Raw genomic sequence first — 13,885 nt, 5'->3', positions numbered from 1 at the left:
ATGTCATACATTGTTACTACCCAGTTTAAACGTTCATTCTTTCTCCTATTAAGAATCATTTCTTTAAAATATAAGAAGCTAATCTGCTTGAAAATGCTTTTGCAAAGCAACAAATTAGTGTACATGTTATATATTCATAACAACTTACCAACTCCTCTGTGAAAGATTGCAAGAGTGCCATCGGCCAGGGCCACTAACACAATTCCTTTCACATGTCTGCAACAGGAAAAGGGATTTCAGAACTTCCACCGGGAATATGGAAGGGACCACATGCTACTGAACTAGGTCAGAGGCTCTCCGAGGGCCAATCTGTGACACATAAGGAGCCTACACCAGAACCCAGACAAACGCACTCTTTTCTTCATTGAGGAAGTCTTGCTATGAAAACGTCAACTAAACTAAATAAACAGCATGTGTGGTGACTCAGTTGCTTCACTTTCTGGCCCAAGGTCCTCATTGCAGCCTATCGACAAAAGGTCCACAGACCAAAGACACACACCTTGAGTGGAACTAACAGAGTCAGCTCTGTGAATTTAAGAGACAAATGGTCTGATTTTTCATAGTTAACATATAGAAAAGGACTAAGTAAACAAATGTCCCAATCAACATATTCACAAAATATAAAGAATATTCTAAAACAAATATAAATTAACAGGTATTAATTGGTTCTCTCCCTAAAGTAGTAAAGAACTCACAGTATGGTGAGGAATCAACCTGGCAAGTTTTCTCTTCTACTTTGTTTTCTATTTTACTTTCTAGTTAGAGTTGTAATCTCACTCAACTTCTCTAATTCCATAAAGAGCGTAAAAAAAGTCTGGATACTGATTTAGTCATGAAGTTAGCTTCAATAGTCTTAAAATCTAGCTTACACCAAAATACATATTTTTAAAAGGAAGAATTTCTAAAATAAAACTTACACAATACTGAGAATCGAATCTTTAAGTTTAATAGAATGGAGACATTTCCTCCACTGGGCTACAGATGAATGGACATACAAACTGCAAGAACAAAATCAAGACTGGTAAGGCATAGAGAACATCAAGTCATTGCTTACATCTACTAACGACCACAAAGGTCCTTCAGGAGGAAAGAAGAGTAACATAAAAATTTTGGGCGAAAACAACGAGAGTAAGCATAGGCCTAAGGCAGAGAAATAAGCTGCTTAAGCAAACAGAAACACGTGAAGAATGAATAGCCAGAACCAGAATAATGCATGCTCAGTTAGTTTCAGGTTACCCTATACTTTAGAGCCCTTGGCTGAAATCCTTTTTTAAAAATTATTGTCCTTTTCTACTATGCTGAACTATAACTTTCTGACGACAGAGCGGTTTACATCAGGGAGTGGCAAACTATGGCCCACAGGCCAAATTCCAGCCTTCCACCTGTCTTAGTATAGTCTGCAAGCTAAAAATAGTTTTCACATTTTTGAATGATTGGAAAAAGTCAAAAGAAGAGTATTTCATGACATAGGACATTTACATGAAATTCAAACTTCAGTGTCCATAAATAACGTATTACTGGAACACAGCCACACTAATTCACTTATGTATTGCCAATGCAATGGCTGCTTTTGCACCACAACAGAGTTGAGAAGTTGCTACAGCAATCATATGGCCACAAAGCCTAACATATTTCTTATCTGACTCTTCATGGAAAAAGCTTGCCAGTCCTTCATTTTGTAGTATTAGACCCTGATGGAAAACACGCACTAGTGATCTTGCTTAACCTGTGGAAAAGCACAATTCTGTAAGACTCCCCACATTAGCAGAAAGTGATCAAACCAGGTAATGTTAGTTACCATCTCCTAAGATTTCAGACTGTAATTCATCCTGGTTTTCCTAGTAACTCTGCTAAGAAGTCATATTTGGAATTGGGCCTTCCTACAGCCAAACACATTAGTTTAATCGCTGGTATTTCCTGAACACACTCTAGCCCATATAAACCTTCTATGCATAAATAATTCTGTCTCTGTGCTGTTCAGGATCTTCTATTTCTGGATCACCCAGATTTTAAAGTTTTAGTGACCTTTTCTTCCAAGAATATTACATAAAGGGAACATTCTGCGACAAAGAAATATATGGTTTACCATTTAGAACCAATGCAAGTCCAGTTTATGAGGTAGTAGCAATATAACCTCAAAATGTGTGTGTATAGAAAAGTCTTTGCTTTAATATGTACTTGTTGTTTGTATCATATGTACCACAGTTTACTTCTTTATCTCCTGATTTCAAGAGCAAAAGTAAAAGACTAAAGATACTCTGATGTTAAGAGTTGGCACCTACCAGCCATTCTGGGCTCCAAGCCACATAGTTGGTAAAAGGCTACTCATTTTCTGGGCTTCTTCTCTCACCAAGTCTTGTTCATTTGGCAATACTGATATTTGATCTTTATACACATCTGAGTCATTACTGGGAAAGGTGGGGCAAAAGGAAAAAAAATCTGAGTATGCTTAGCTATAGTTTTCAGAGATTGATCATTTCTATATTTTATAGTTAAAAAAAAGATCAAACACTAAAATTCAAGAAAAGCCAAAGTTAATGCTTACATTAAATATTTCAACAATTGTACCAGAAGTAACATTAACATACTAGGAGGCCCAAGGTGCAGGTAAGGGAGTTAAGACATGGTAATGAAATACAGCAGTTAATATCCAGACTGTAGGGCCGGCCCCGTGGCTTAGCGGTTAAGTGCGTGCACTGCGCTACTGGCGGCCTGGGTTCAGATCCCAGGCACGCACTGACGCACTGCTTCTCCGGCCATGCTGAGGCCGCGTCCCACATACAGCAACTTGAAGGATGTGCAACTATGACATACAACTATCTACTGGGGCTTTGGGGGGAAAAAATAAAAAAAAAAAAAAAAAAAAAAAATCCAGACTGTAATTATGGCTCTCCCTTAGAGTTATTTTGAATTTTACGAATTTCTTCTGGGGAGAGAAAAGAGGGAGGGATGGTTTGTTTTAAAACCACATGCACACACAAAGGAGGGTGAAATATAAAGAATTTTCTAAAATAAATTAGTAAGCTGAAATATGCACGTATTCCACCCCCAAACCTTCTTTATTTTGGATTTTCAGAGCACATTTAGTAAAAAGGTATAAGTGGACTATCAAATTCAAAATAGACAAATGAACCTACTAATTCTAAAAAGATGACTTTATTCTTAAATTAACAATTAAATGTTAATAGACAGTTGGTTGCTCTATACACTAAGAGGAAGAATGTTAAATTGTAAAAAGGATCCAGTTTAGATGAACCCCCATCAGCTTTCCATGAGGCCTAGAGAAAGCGAGAAAGAAAATTAAAGAATTCACTAAACTGGGGGGGGCCGGCCTGGCGGCATAGTGCTTAAGTTTGTGTGCTCTGCTTCAGTGGTCCGGGGTGCGCAGGTTTGAATCCGGGGCGCAGACTGATGCACCACTCATCAAGCCATGCTGTGGCGGCATCCCACATACAAAATAGAGGAAGATGGGCACAGATGTTAGCTCAGAACCAATCTTCCTCAGCAAAAAGAGGAAGACTGGCAACAGATGTTAGCTCAGGGCCAATTTTCCTCACCGATAAGAAAAAAAAAAAAAGAATTCACTAAAAGGGCCTAGATTAACCAATCTTTTAAAGAAAGAGCCTAAAACAAATTGTTTTCTAATAAAGTGTTTGCCAGAAAACTAAACGCAAAAAGGTCATTCGAGCCCACATGGGAAATTGAAACAATGGCAAACTGAAACCATGGCCAATTTCACTGATAACTAGAGTAGGAGTGAGAGCAGGGCTGGTGATTAAAATGGCAAAGTTATTGATAGAATGGAAGACAGTGAGCACAACAATGCAAAAAAAAAAAAAATCATACCAGAGGAGAAAATGACCAGGAAGATTTTGACTAATATACTTTATAGAAAAGATTTTTTTTTGAGGTAGAAGGAATAGAGAACAAACTGGAAAAAAAAAAATCCAGAGAATGAAGTGGAAAGAATAGATGAAAACATAGCAGGAATAAGTAATAACATCTAAGCCTGCCACAACAATGCTAATTGGTGGGAATTACTTTGGCTGCTGAGATTATTTTGGTTCCTTTTATGTGTGTACTTATGTGGTTTTCTAAGTTGCTGACCCATTTGTATACCTTGACTGATAGACTGGAGAGAGGTCTTCTGGGATTTGAACTCCCAAAGGATCTGTAAAGACATGCTCTGTGTACACGCCAGTTTGGGAGATGTCCACAGTCTCTTCAGCTGACCCTGCATTGCCTTCTGTGGCTTCAGTTGCTTCTTCTGCTGTCGGAACATTTTCATCAACCTCTCTATTTTCTGCTTCCTTTTCTACAAAATAAATAAAACACGCTAACCATTCCAAGGTTGAGCTTTTCTCCCAGTAATTTTGCCACACTAACCCCTGCTACAGAATTCCACTCTGCCTATCCTCTCCTCCTCCACACTATATCTCGAAACTGAGAATTCTTGATTCATGACAGCATCTTCTTTCAAGCTCTTTCATCCTTGTTACTTTAAGATCTAAATTAAGTCCATCATGAAGCATCTGGGATAGGCTTGAACCCTATACAGATGGTACGTAAGGAGGACAGAGATACCTGGTGGTTTTTCCATCACTGGAGAAGCACCATTGGTACTAGGGGAAGTGGCAGCTGCTGTCACACCTTCTGCGGAACAACCAACCACCGTGATGCCTCCCAACAGGCTGTCTGTCTCTGCTGAGCTAGTGCTCGTCATACTTCCACATAAAGAAGCTTTGTCGACCTGCCCCGATTCTGAAAGCTCTTCTCCTGCAGGGTAGTCTGTTTCTCGTGCTCCTGAAACAAGATTAACCTTCTTTTAACAGTTAAGTAAACGCCTATAAACAGCATTTTCTCCATTAAGGCAACTATAGGTTTGAAATAAGAGTGTGCAGGTGAGACAAATAGCTATTCGAATACACTGTCAAGATGGTAAGTTTAAATTTTATTTCAATTAACCTTCACAAAATGAGAAAGTAGCTTAAAAAATTAAGATAATACTTCTATTAATGCAAGCACAAGTAAACATGAAAGTGTCAGAAATCACACTTCCGGTTTTTTTTCCCCTAAATATTCATGCCAATCCCCCTTTTTTTGCTGAGGAAGACTGGCCCTGAGCTAACATCCGTGCCCATCTTCCTCCACTTTATGTGGGACACCGCCACAGCATGGCCTGACAAGCAGTGCGTCAGTGTGAGCCCAGGATCCGAACCCGGGCTGCCAGCAGCAAAGTGCACGCACTTAACCGCTATGCCACGGGGCCGGCCCAACTGTTCTGTTCTTAACATGAGCTCCTCAGCAGCCACCTAACATGAGGTTAAAAACAATGACATCTAATTATATCTGACAAGTCAGCAAAGAAAAAAAAATATATTTTTAATTATCAAGATTACTATTTGAAATATGGACTCCCACCACTATTAAAAATTAATCACCCTAGGTGTATACAGTGCCATAAGACGTTAGTAAGACATTTAAAAACAAAGCATTTGGGGCTGGCCTGGTGGCATAGTGGTTAAGTTTGTACGCTCTGCTTCAGCGGCCGGGGGTTTGCAGGTTCGAATCCCGGGCACAGACCTACTCACCGCTTATCAAGCCATGTTGTTGCAGGCGTCCCACATATAAAGTAGAGGAAGATGGGCAAGGTTTTTAGCCCAGGGCCAATCTTCCTCAGCAAAAAGAGAAGGATTGGCAATAGAGGTTAGCTGGGGGCTAATCTTCCTCACAAAACAAACAAACAACAACGAAGCATTTACAATATAAAGATAAAATCCCTTCAGTTTTCTTTATTTAGAAAGCTGTTTTTATTCAAATCACACTAAAAAATTTTATTGTAGTAAAATATACATATATATAACATAAAATTTGCCATTTTAACCATTTTTAATTGTACAACTCACTGGTATTACATTCACAATGTTGTGCAGCCATCACAACTATCTATGTCTAAAACTTTTCCATCACCCTATATAGAAAATCTGTACCCATTAAACAATAATTCCCTGTTCCCCAAGGCCCCGGGGTCCTGGTAGTCTCTAATCCACTTCTGTCTTTATGAATTTGCCTTGTCTAGATAGCGCATATAAGTGGAATCATACAATATTTGTCCTTTTGTGGCTGGTTATTTTCCTTAGCATGTTTCCAAGGTTAATCCATGCTGTAGTATATATCAGAATTTCACGCCTTTTTATGGCTTAATAATATTCCATTGTGTACATACATCACAAACCTCTTTAATTTTTAAACTAATGTTTTAACATCATATAATATTTAATCCAGAACTTTGGAAGGCCTTCCCTTACTAATCAATCTAAACAGCTCCTTGCCCTCTGCCTCCCAGTCATCTTCTCATATTACCATTGTTTTATTTTCTTCACAGCATCCAAAAATATCTTATTTAGTCATTTATTTCCACTGCTTTTGGTCTTCCCCAACTAGAACATAAACTCCACAAGAGTGGTGCATAACTGTGTCTCCAGTAACCAAATCAGTTCCTGCCAGGAAGGAGGGGTGGACCGTGGGAAGAGACAGGCATGACTCACTCTTACCTGGGACACTTGCTATACACAGAACATGGGAGTTGCAAACAGTGAAACTGTCTAGGATGTTGCCTGGTTGAACAGCATCAATAATGATAACTTTTGTAGCTGAATGAGTGCTGGTACAGATCCAGACTAGACTGGATAATTCTTCCTGATTTTTTAGTTCCTTCTGCTGTTCCTGCATAGGCAAAGTAAGAAAAATGAATGCTTAAAATGATATGTATTTGAAAATATTCATAAGGCTGTGCTATTACAGTAAAGGGCAATAATATTTCAAGTTTATTTCCAGATTATTTGAAAAGCTGAAAATACACCACCTTTCAATATTAATTAGTAGGCTAAAAACTAGCAGTTAAAGCAGACTAGTAAGAAAAATGTTTTATATCTTTATCGTGATGGTTGTTACCTAGGTGTACACATTTGTCAAAACTCTTTGAACTGTACCCATTTCAAGTATATACTTTACTGTATGTAATATATACCTCAGTAAAACTGATTTAAAAAAGAGAGAGAGGGTGAGGAGTAAGCAAGGGCATAGTAATCCCAAGTAGAAGCTGGATCCAGAACTAAGTCTTGGATCAAAGAGCTAAATTAATAATCTCAGACCCAGAAGGTCAAATGTCAGTGCACACACTCACCTTAAGTTCCTGATCTAACTTGTCTAAACTACTCTGAGATGCACTTCGCTGTTTACTGCCTTCTGTATCCAAACCAGCAACATCCTTGTAAAATACACTTGCTCCAACAACAGAACCACCATCTCTGGTCTTCCCACCTGATAAATTGACTCCAACAGCACACCACAGCTTTTTGGGTTAAAAAAAAGAAAGCAAAAAGGTATTAGGTAATTTTCTCTCTAAAAATGTTTAGAACTTTTTACATTTCTTAAAAAAATCTAATGATTATAAATACAGTCTTTAATATTCAAAGTATTCCAGTCTAAAACTACAAAATGAGCAATAACCTCACCCACAGAAGTAGAACTTAAACTTTTTTTGGTTTTAGGAAAAAAATCCACCCAGAGTTTAGGAAGTATTTCCTTCAACTTCAAAATTAATTTACCTTCATTGATGTATCTTTTTCATCTAGAGGTCTGAGATAGACAGGCACAGGTAAATTTTTCATCTTATTTTCCCCCTGACCATTGGTTACCTAATAATTGGGGAGGGAAGAGAAAAACACATTGGTAACTTTCATCAAAAGTGAACTGACAGAACCATTGAGACATGAGCAAGCACTGCTGTAACATATTTACTCTTTGAAATCAAGTTCAAGTTAATTTTGTCATTCTTATTTGAAAAATAAGCAGAAAATCAAGTGGCAACTAGAGAAAATAAACAAGATGCTATGGGAGCTCAGAAAAGATACACTAATTCACGTGTGTGTGTGTGTGCGCGCGCGCATTCATGTGTTGAGTCTTTTATGGGTTGGAATATGAAGTAGACGGGAAAAGTTCCTGAAGACCTGAATTGAGTTTTAAGTCAACAGTTTGAAAGGCTCCATGACAATGTCTTCTTAAAACTTTTAAACAATAGATGCTGTTTTGTAAAAAATTCAAATCTTGAAATATTAAAACAGAGCAGGATACCTCAAGTTCCATGTACTCAGCTACCTCCTGTTGACCCCTGTCCTTCCTCATAGACTCAGAAGCACTTCTTTTGAGCGCTAGGGCTGTTTTCTAAAACAGCCTGAAAACCACTGCCCTCAACACTTCTCTAAATGTGTGCCAACCCCATGCAGCTTGAACTGAGCAGGTTTGGGGGGGGTGTTTCCATCCCTTCATGCCCAGGCACATCTCTCTCTCTCTGCATTTTCCCCCAGAAACTCTTCCCACGGTCACACGTTACCTGTTTGTACTTTTGAGGCAGACTCCAGCCAAAAGCCTGTACTCTACCATCTTCCTTCTGAACATGTGCCTTTACCTGACGATACTGTTCTCTCTTTTGTTCTCTTCGTGAGGCTAAACTAGCTTCAGTTCTAAAGGGAAAAGAAATTTCCTTTTTTAATTAAGTGAATATAACAACAGCTTATCTCCCCTCTCCCGCTAAAATAGCAAAAATAACAACAAAAAATTACCTTTGCGTCAGATACTTCACAGACACTATATAATTTAAACCTAACACCTCTGAGATAGGTTATCATACTCATTTTACACGCAGAGAAACTGGGGCTCTGAGAGGTTAACTTGCCCAAGTTCACGTACCTAACGAGCAGCAGGGTCAGGATGGAAAACCAAGCCCTTCTGACACCAAACAAAATGTTTAAACATTTAGGATAAAGGCTAATATAGGCCTTTAACATTTCTATTAATATCAATCAACGTTGTCATACCAGCAAAAATAAGACATTAACAAAAAATCCTTTATGAAAACTGTGAAATGCAATTTTCATAAAAGGTGTTGACTATGAGTAACTTACTTAAAGGAGCTAACTTTAGAAATAGTTTCTTTATATAGATTTATCTGAACCCTTATAGCTGATCTGACAAAGGGCAAGAATATTCTGGACTGTTAACTTATTTAGGGCATAACCACTAGTCTCAAAAGTACTTACTCTTCACTAAGGAAATCAAAGGCTTTGGACTTATCCCCAGGGAGCTGAGATAAGGTGCTGCTTCTTTTCTTGACTGAAGGAGTAACGTGAGAGGTGGGTGCATTGTACTTCAGATTAACAGGTGGTTCAGGCTTCTTAGTAGTATTACTTGAGGAGCTGAAAAGTCGGCTGAAACTAAAAAGAAAAAAAGTGTACGTGTGTGTGTGTGTGTGTGTGTGTGTGTGTATGTATTACATGCACTGTGAAGAAAAATCCATAATTTTCCACAAATTCCAGAGTGCTTTTACAAGGCAATGAGTTAGAAACTACAAAAAGATTTTTTTGTAGTCACACACTGCAGCCTTAGCAATAACTCACAGCCAAACTCAGACATTCAGGAAAGAGAAACTATTGCTTAGAATGGCAGATCCCTGTTCTTTAATTAGCAATTCCCATAATGAAAAGAAGAAGCTCTTAAGTACAGGGAACTTTTCATAACGAAGAAATAAAATAAGATGGTTCCGTTAGCTAGCTCCAACTTGGTGCAATGTAAGAGTGGTTGTTAAACAGCAAGGTTACGGCTGCACGGTTTGAACAGAAGTTTAGTATGCCAGTTCTGAAATAGTCATAATAAAGTACTAGAACATATATTACCATTTTAATACACATCTTATATACTCTCTTATTAAGTTCAATTTAAATAACTACTTTCACATCCACTCAAAAAAAAGAAAAAAAAAAAAATCAATTCTTCTATTAAGTAGCAGATTCACCAAAATGGGGTAAGTTTTAAGCACAGTAAATGCACAGTACTTCTGGCACAAATATAATTCAAGTCCAAAACATATACACATGCTACTCAAACCCCACAAATATTACATTTCTAATCTTCACTTTGTAAAGTTCCTTACAATCACACAACCAGTGAATCAGGAACTTATTTAATGAGAATCCAGGTAATTATCAACTCTATGAATAATTCTCCATTATTTTATTTAATTTAGCAGAGGATTCCACCAAACGCATAACCAACATGATGCAGCTTACGATAGCATTATTTTTTGTCCTCAAGAACAGCCTTACCGAGCTGGCACACTACGTATCAAAAAAGAACAAGTTCAGTTTAGCTATATACCCCAAATTTAAGAAAGAAACGACACACAAAATCATTCTTAAAAATAAATTTTGACTGTAATCTTCTTGTCTCAAAGTGCTGTCTAATGTCGTTATGTGTTTTTAGATACTTACAACTGCCAAATGCTTGACCTTTTTTTTTCCTGCATGGCTGGGTTTTCTCTTGATGCTCTACATTGATAAAAGAGAAAAAAGAAAGAAAAAAATGTGTTATCACTGAGGTGTTTAGCTTTCTATCTGAAGAACAAGGGACCCAAGAAGTTCACAGGATACACAGAGGAGAGTCAATAACTAAATTCAGTAAATAGTAACTTTGACTGATCATGTGTCAGTCAGTCTGCTAAGGCTAACACAACAAAGATAAATAAAGTATCATGCCTCTCTCAAAGAGCTTAGTCTACTGATAGAGACAAGATTGTTATCTGTGCTGGACAGTCAACGTGCCCGAATGTTAATATTTAGAAATTTTTATTGAAGAGATATCCTCCAACTCTCTCTTTTAGCAAAATATTGCCTTGTAAATCTCTGTCTTTACATAAAGGTCTCTACTGTCTTAACTCCCAGCTCTCACAAAATAGCTTGTAACCTGACAGTTCTGATGGGTCATTTTTCACAGGACTAAAACTTTTCCATCACTGAAAAGATGATCAGAGAAAGGGATGAATTGGATTGATAGGTAATTCAACAAAATTTCAGAAAATAAGGCATTCCAAGCTGATTTAATAAGGTGGTAAGGATCCTGTCATTGCTATCAGAGCCCCCTTTCCACTTTTTTTTTTTTTAAGGACTAACTTAAAAACATTTTGTAATTCACTGGAAAAAGTTAAAAGTAAATTACCATTTCTTTTTACTTGCTGACTACTGCTTGGCTGCTAGAATTAAAAATAGTAATGAAAAGTGGAGCTTGCCTACATGCTTCAGTTTTTAAAATATTTATTCATTATTTATTTAATATTCATTAAATGCTGGAGGTAAGAACACACTTTTTAGTACATTAGTTTCTCTGTCCAATAAATAAAGATTAGAGTACTGATCTCCTTCCTTCTTAGCAGGAGTAAGCAATTACCATTTTTGCAAACTGTAAACGTGCTATACAAAATACTTTGTTTTAGTATGACATTGGTAAAGGATACATAAACTGTTACATAAATGATATAATCATAAGGAAGTAAAAGTTGGAGGTTGGAAAATATGTTCATAAACTTTAAAACAATGTGTCAGTTGTGCACCATTATTGGTAAATCTGGGCAAATTAAGGGGCAAGTAATTTACATACTTTTCATAAGCTCTTCCTAAATTAAAGTAAGGAATACCGTTACTGAGAATATGACCGTTAGATGGCAGCATTAGGTGAGATTTAAGATCCAACTGACAAAGACATCCATAGAAGTTGCATTTTGCATGATTAATCAGAAAGGGGGAAAATCAGGCAAGAGTACTTTACAGGAAGATACTAAGTAAAAATGATTTAGTTTCATATGTGACGTATGAAATTTATATCTTTTCCTAACATTACTGCAAAAGTAGTGTCAATTTCCATATTTTTTGAAAAATGACCATTACTCCTAAGTAGTGACAACTGCCTTTTAGAGGTCCCGGGAACATTCTTTAAGAGCCCTTAATGGCCCAAAAGGCACCCACTTTGATCACATTCTGTTACCAATTCCGAGTGTTACTTTAGAAAGTCTCTCCTATTAAATAGAGCAGGGGCTCTAACTCTGAATGAAGGAATGTTCAAACCTAGGAAACAATAGTAGAAAAACTCCAGAGGAACTTCTCATACGAACCGAATCATCTCTGTCCATCGAACAGCTTCCTGGAGCTCCATCAATCTCTCTTTATACTGGTTTCTCTCCATCAGAACTCGGGCCATTTCTACTCTAGTAAACCGCTTCCTCTGGGCTGTGGGAATATCACTCTATAATGAAAAAAAGACTACAGATCACTCTGGAAGCCTACATCTGTTCTGGTGTTATCTCAGACTTAAGCAAGATCTTTAAGCTTTTAAACATTTCTTAATTTATAAACTAATGAATCACTTAAAGAAAAATGGCTTTACAAAAATAAAATCAATAAAGAGATTTAAATAATTACTTACGACTGAAAAGAGGTAGACAATTTAATTTCTGAGTATAAATATAGATATTTGAACACACTATAAAGGAAATGCAAAGAATAGTGCAGATTTTGAACTAAAATGGAGAAAGTTAACTGTTATCTATATAGATTTAATATGCTCACCTGGAAATGTTGCTCTAACATTATTTTAAATTCATGTTCTATAATGAATGCTAGTTATTCAGAAATTAGTTACAAGTTAGTTCCAAAAGGGGTTCATTTATCAAACTACCAATCCATATACACACCCAAGGCCAGCGCAAAGCAGAAACTTATTGGCTAGTTACTACCAAGGTAACCGACTCTAAGAGTCACTAAAACACCAACAGAAATACAACAAGAGGGGGACAACTGTATCTGTATTAACCAGAATTCTTCTTAGGGAGAATAATGGATGTGAGTATGGTAAGACCCAAAAGGCCATGCTCAAGTCAACTTGCTTCTACTACTGATTTCTAAAGGCTCTTCTGGGAGGAAGGTTGGTTTTTTTTTTTTTAAAGATTTTATTTATTTATTTGTTCCCCCCCAAAGCCCCAGTAGATAGTTGTATGTCACAGCTGCACATCCTTCTAGTTGCTGTATGTGGGACACGGCCTCAGCATGGCCGGAGAAGTGGTGCTTCGGTGCGCGCCCGGGATCCCAACCCAGGCCGCCAGCAGCGGAGCGCGCGCACTTAACCGCTAAGCCACGGGGCCGGCCCTGGGAGGAAGGTTGGTTTAACTGTAGGGCTTTTATTTTGCTGACTAGAGTAGCACATTTTGGATCAAAGCTGAAAGGCTTGGGACAGTAAGAAAGAGCAGTACTGGGCTTAGCCCTCAGCAGTCTCCTCCTTTGTCCTCCTGCCACAGAGATTGGCCTCCCCTTTGAATAAAAGTCAAACAACGAATGATTAAATACAAAAGAATTTGCAACACAGCAATCCCACTACTAGGTATATACCCTGGAGAGACCAGGGTATATATAGGTTTCATAGGCTGGGTGGTAGGTTCACAATTTTAATTTATTATAATCATAATGTTATTATTCACAGCTTACATATGTTACATGTTTTTTATATGTATCAAATATTATAAAAATACACAAACAAGAGATTGAAGGGGCACCAAATAATCATTCTGTCCAGGACACCATATCTCTCAAGTCTGACATTCAACCAGCAAAAACCTGCTGTAGGAATGATAACCTAGCTACCAACAGAATAAATAGTACACTAACAATATTGGCAAGAAGCTCATATTTATTCTTTTGTATTTATATATGTTGACAACAATATGGGCTAATTGCCTAGTATTAAAGTTCTAGACTTCATCTTTTTTTTTTTAATAATTTTATTTATTTATGTTTTTCCCCCAAAGCCCCAGTAGATAGTTGTATGTCATAGCTGCACATCTTTCTAGTTGCTGTATGTGAGACGCGGCCTCAGCATGGCCGGAGAAGTGGTGCGTCGGTGCGTGCCCGGGATCCGAACCCGGGTTGCCAGCAGCGGAGCGCACACACTTAACCGCTAAGCCACGGGGCCGGCCCCTAGACTTCATCTTTTTATGTTTAATACT

General features: G+C 37.6%; 1 protein-coding gene across 6 annotated transcripts in view; it reads right to left on the bottom strand.

The window, feature by feature from the left end:
* The window catches only part of SPAG9 (sperm associated antigen 9), a 132,383-nt gene that overhangs the window by 19,121 nt on the left and 99,377 nt on the right, over positions 1–13,885 (bottom strand). For all 6 annotated transcript variants that reach the window (XM_058560636.1, XM_058560637.1, XM_058560640.1 and 3 more), the window contains 12 exons: positions 12,002–12,132; positions 10,329–10,385; positions 9,102–9,275; positions 8,396–8,525; positions 7,611–7,700; positions 7,187–7,354; positions 6,555–6,726; positions 4,585–4,803; positions 4,120–4,315; positions 2,283–2,408; positions 918–998; positions 149–216 (listed from right to left, as the gene is read on the bottom strand). In XM_058560636.1, coding sequence (XP_058416619.1) covers positions 149–216; positions 918–998; positions 2,283–2,408; positions 4,120–4,315; positions 4,585–4,803; positions 6,555–6,726; positions 7,187–7,354; positions 7,611–7,700; positions 8,396–8,525; positions 9,102–9,275; positions 10,329–10,385; positions 12,002–12,132 — 1,612 coding nt within the window. The remainder of the gene's footprint in view (positions 1–148; positions 217–917; positions 999–2,282; positions 2,409–4,119; positions 4,316–4,584; positions 4,804–6,554; positions 6,727–7,186; positions 7,355–7,610; positions 7,701–8,395; positions 8,526–9,101; positions 9,276–10,328; positions 10,386–12,001; positions 12,133–13,885) is intronic.

Source organism: Diceros bicornis, chromosome 18, assembly GCF_020826845.1.
Source record: "Diceros bicornis minor isolate mBicDic1 chromosome 18, mDicBic1.mat.cur, whole genome shotgun sequence".
In the NCBI taxonomy this organism is placed as follows: Eukaryota; Metazoa; Chordata; class Mammalia; order Perissodactyla; family Rhinocerotidae; genus Diceros; species Diceros bicornis.
This window is presented reverse-complemented; position numbering and strand designations above follow the sequence as displayed.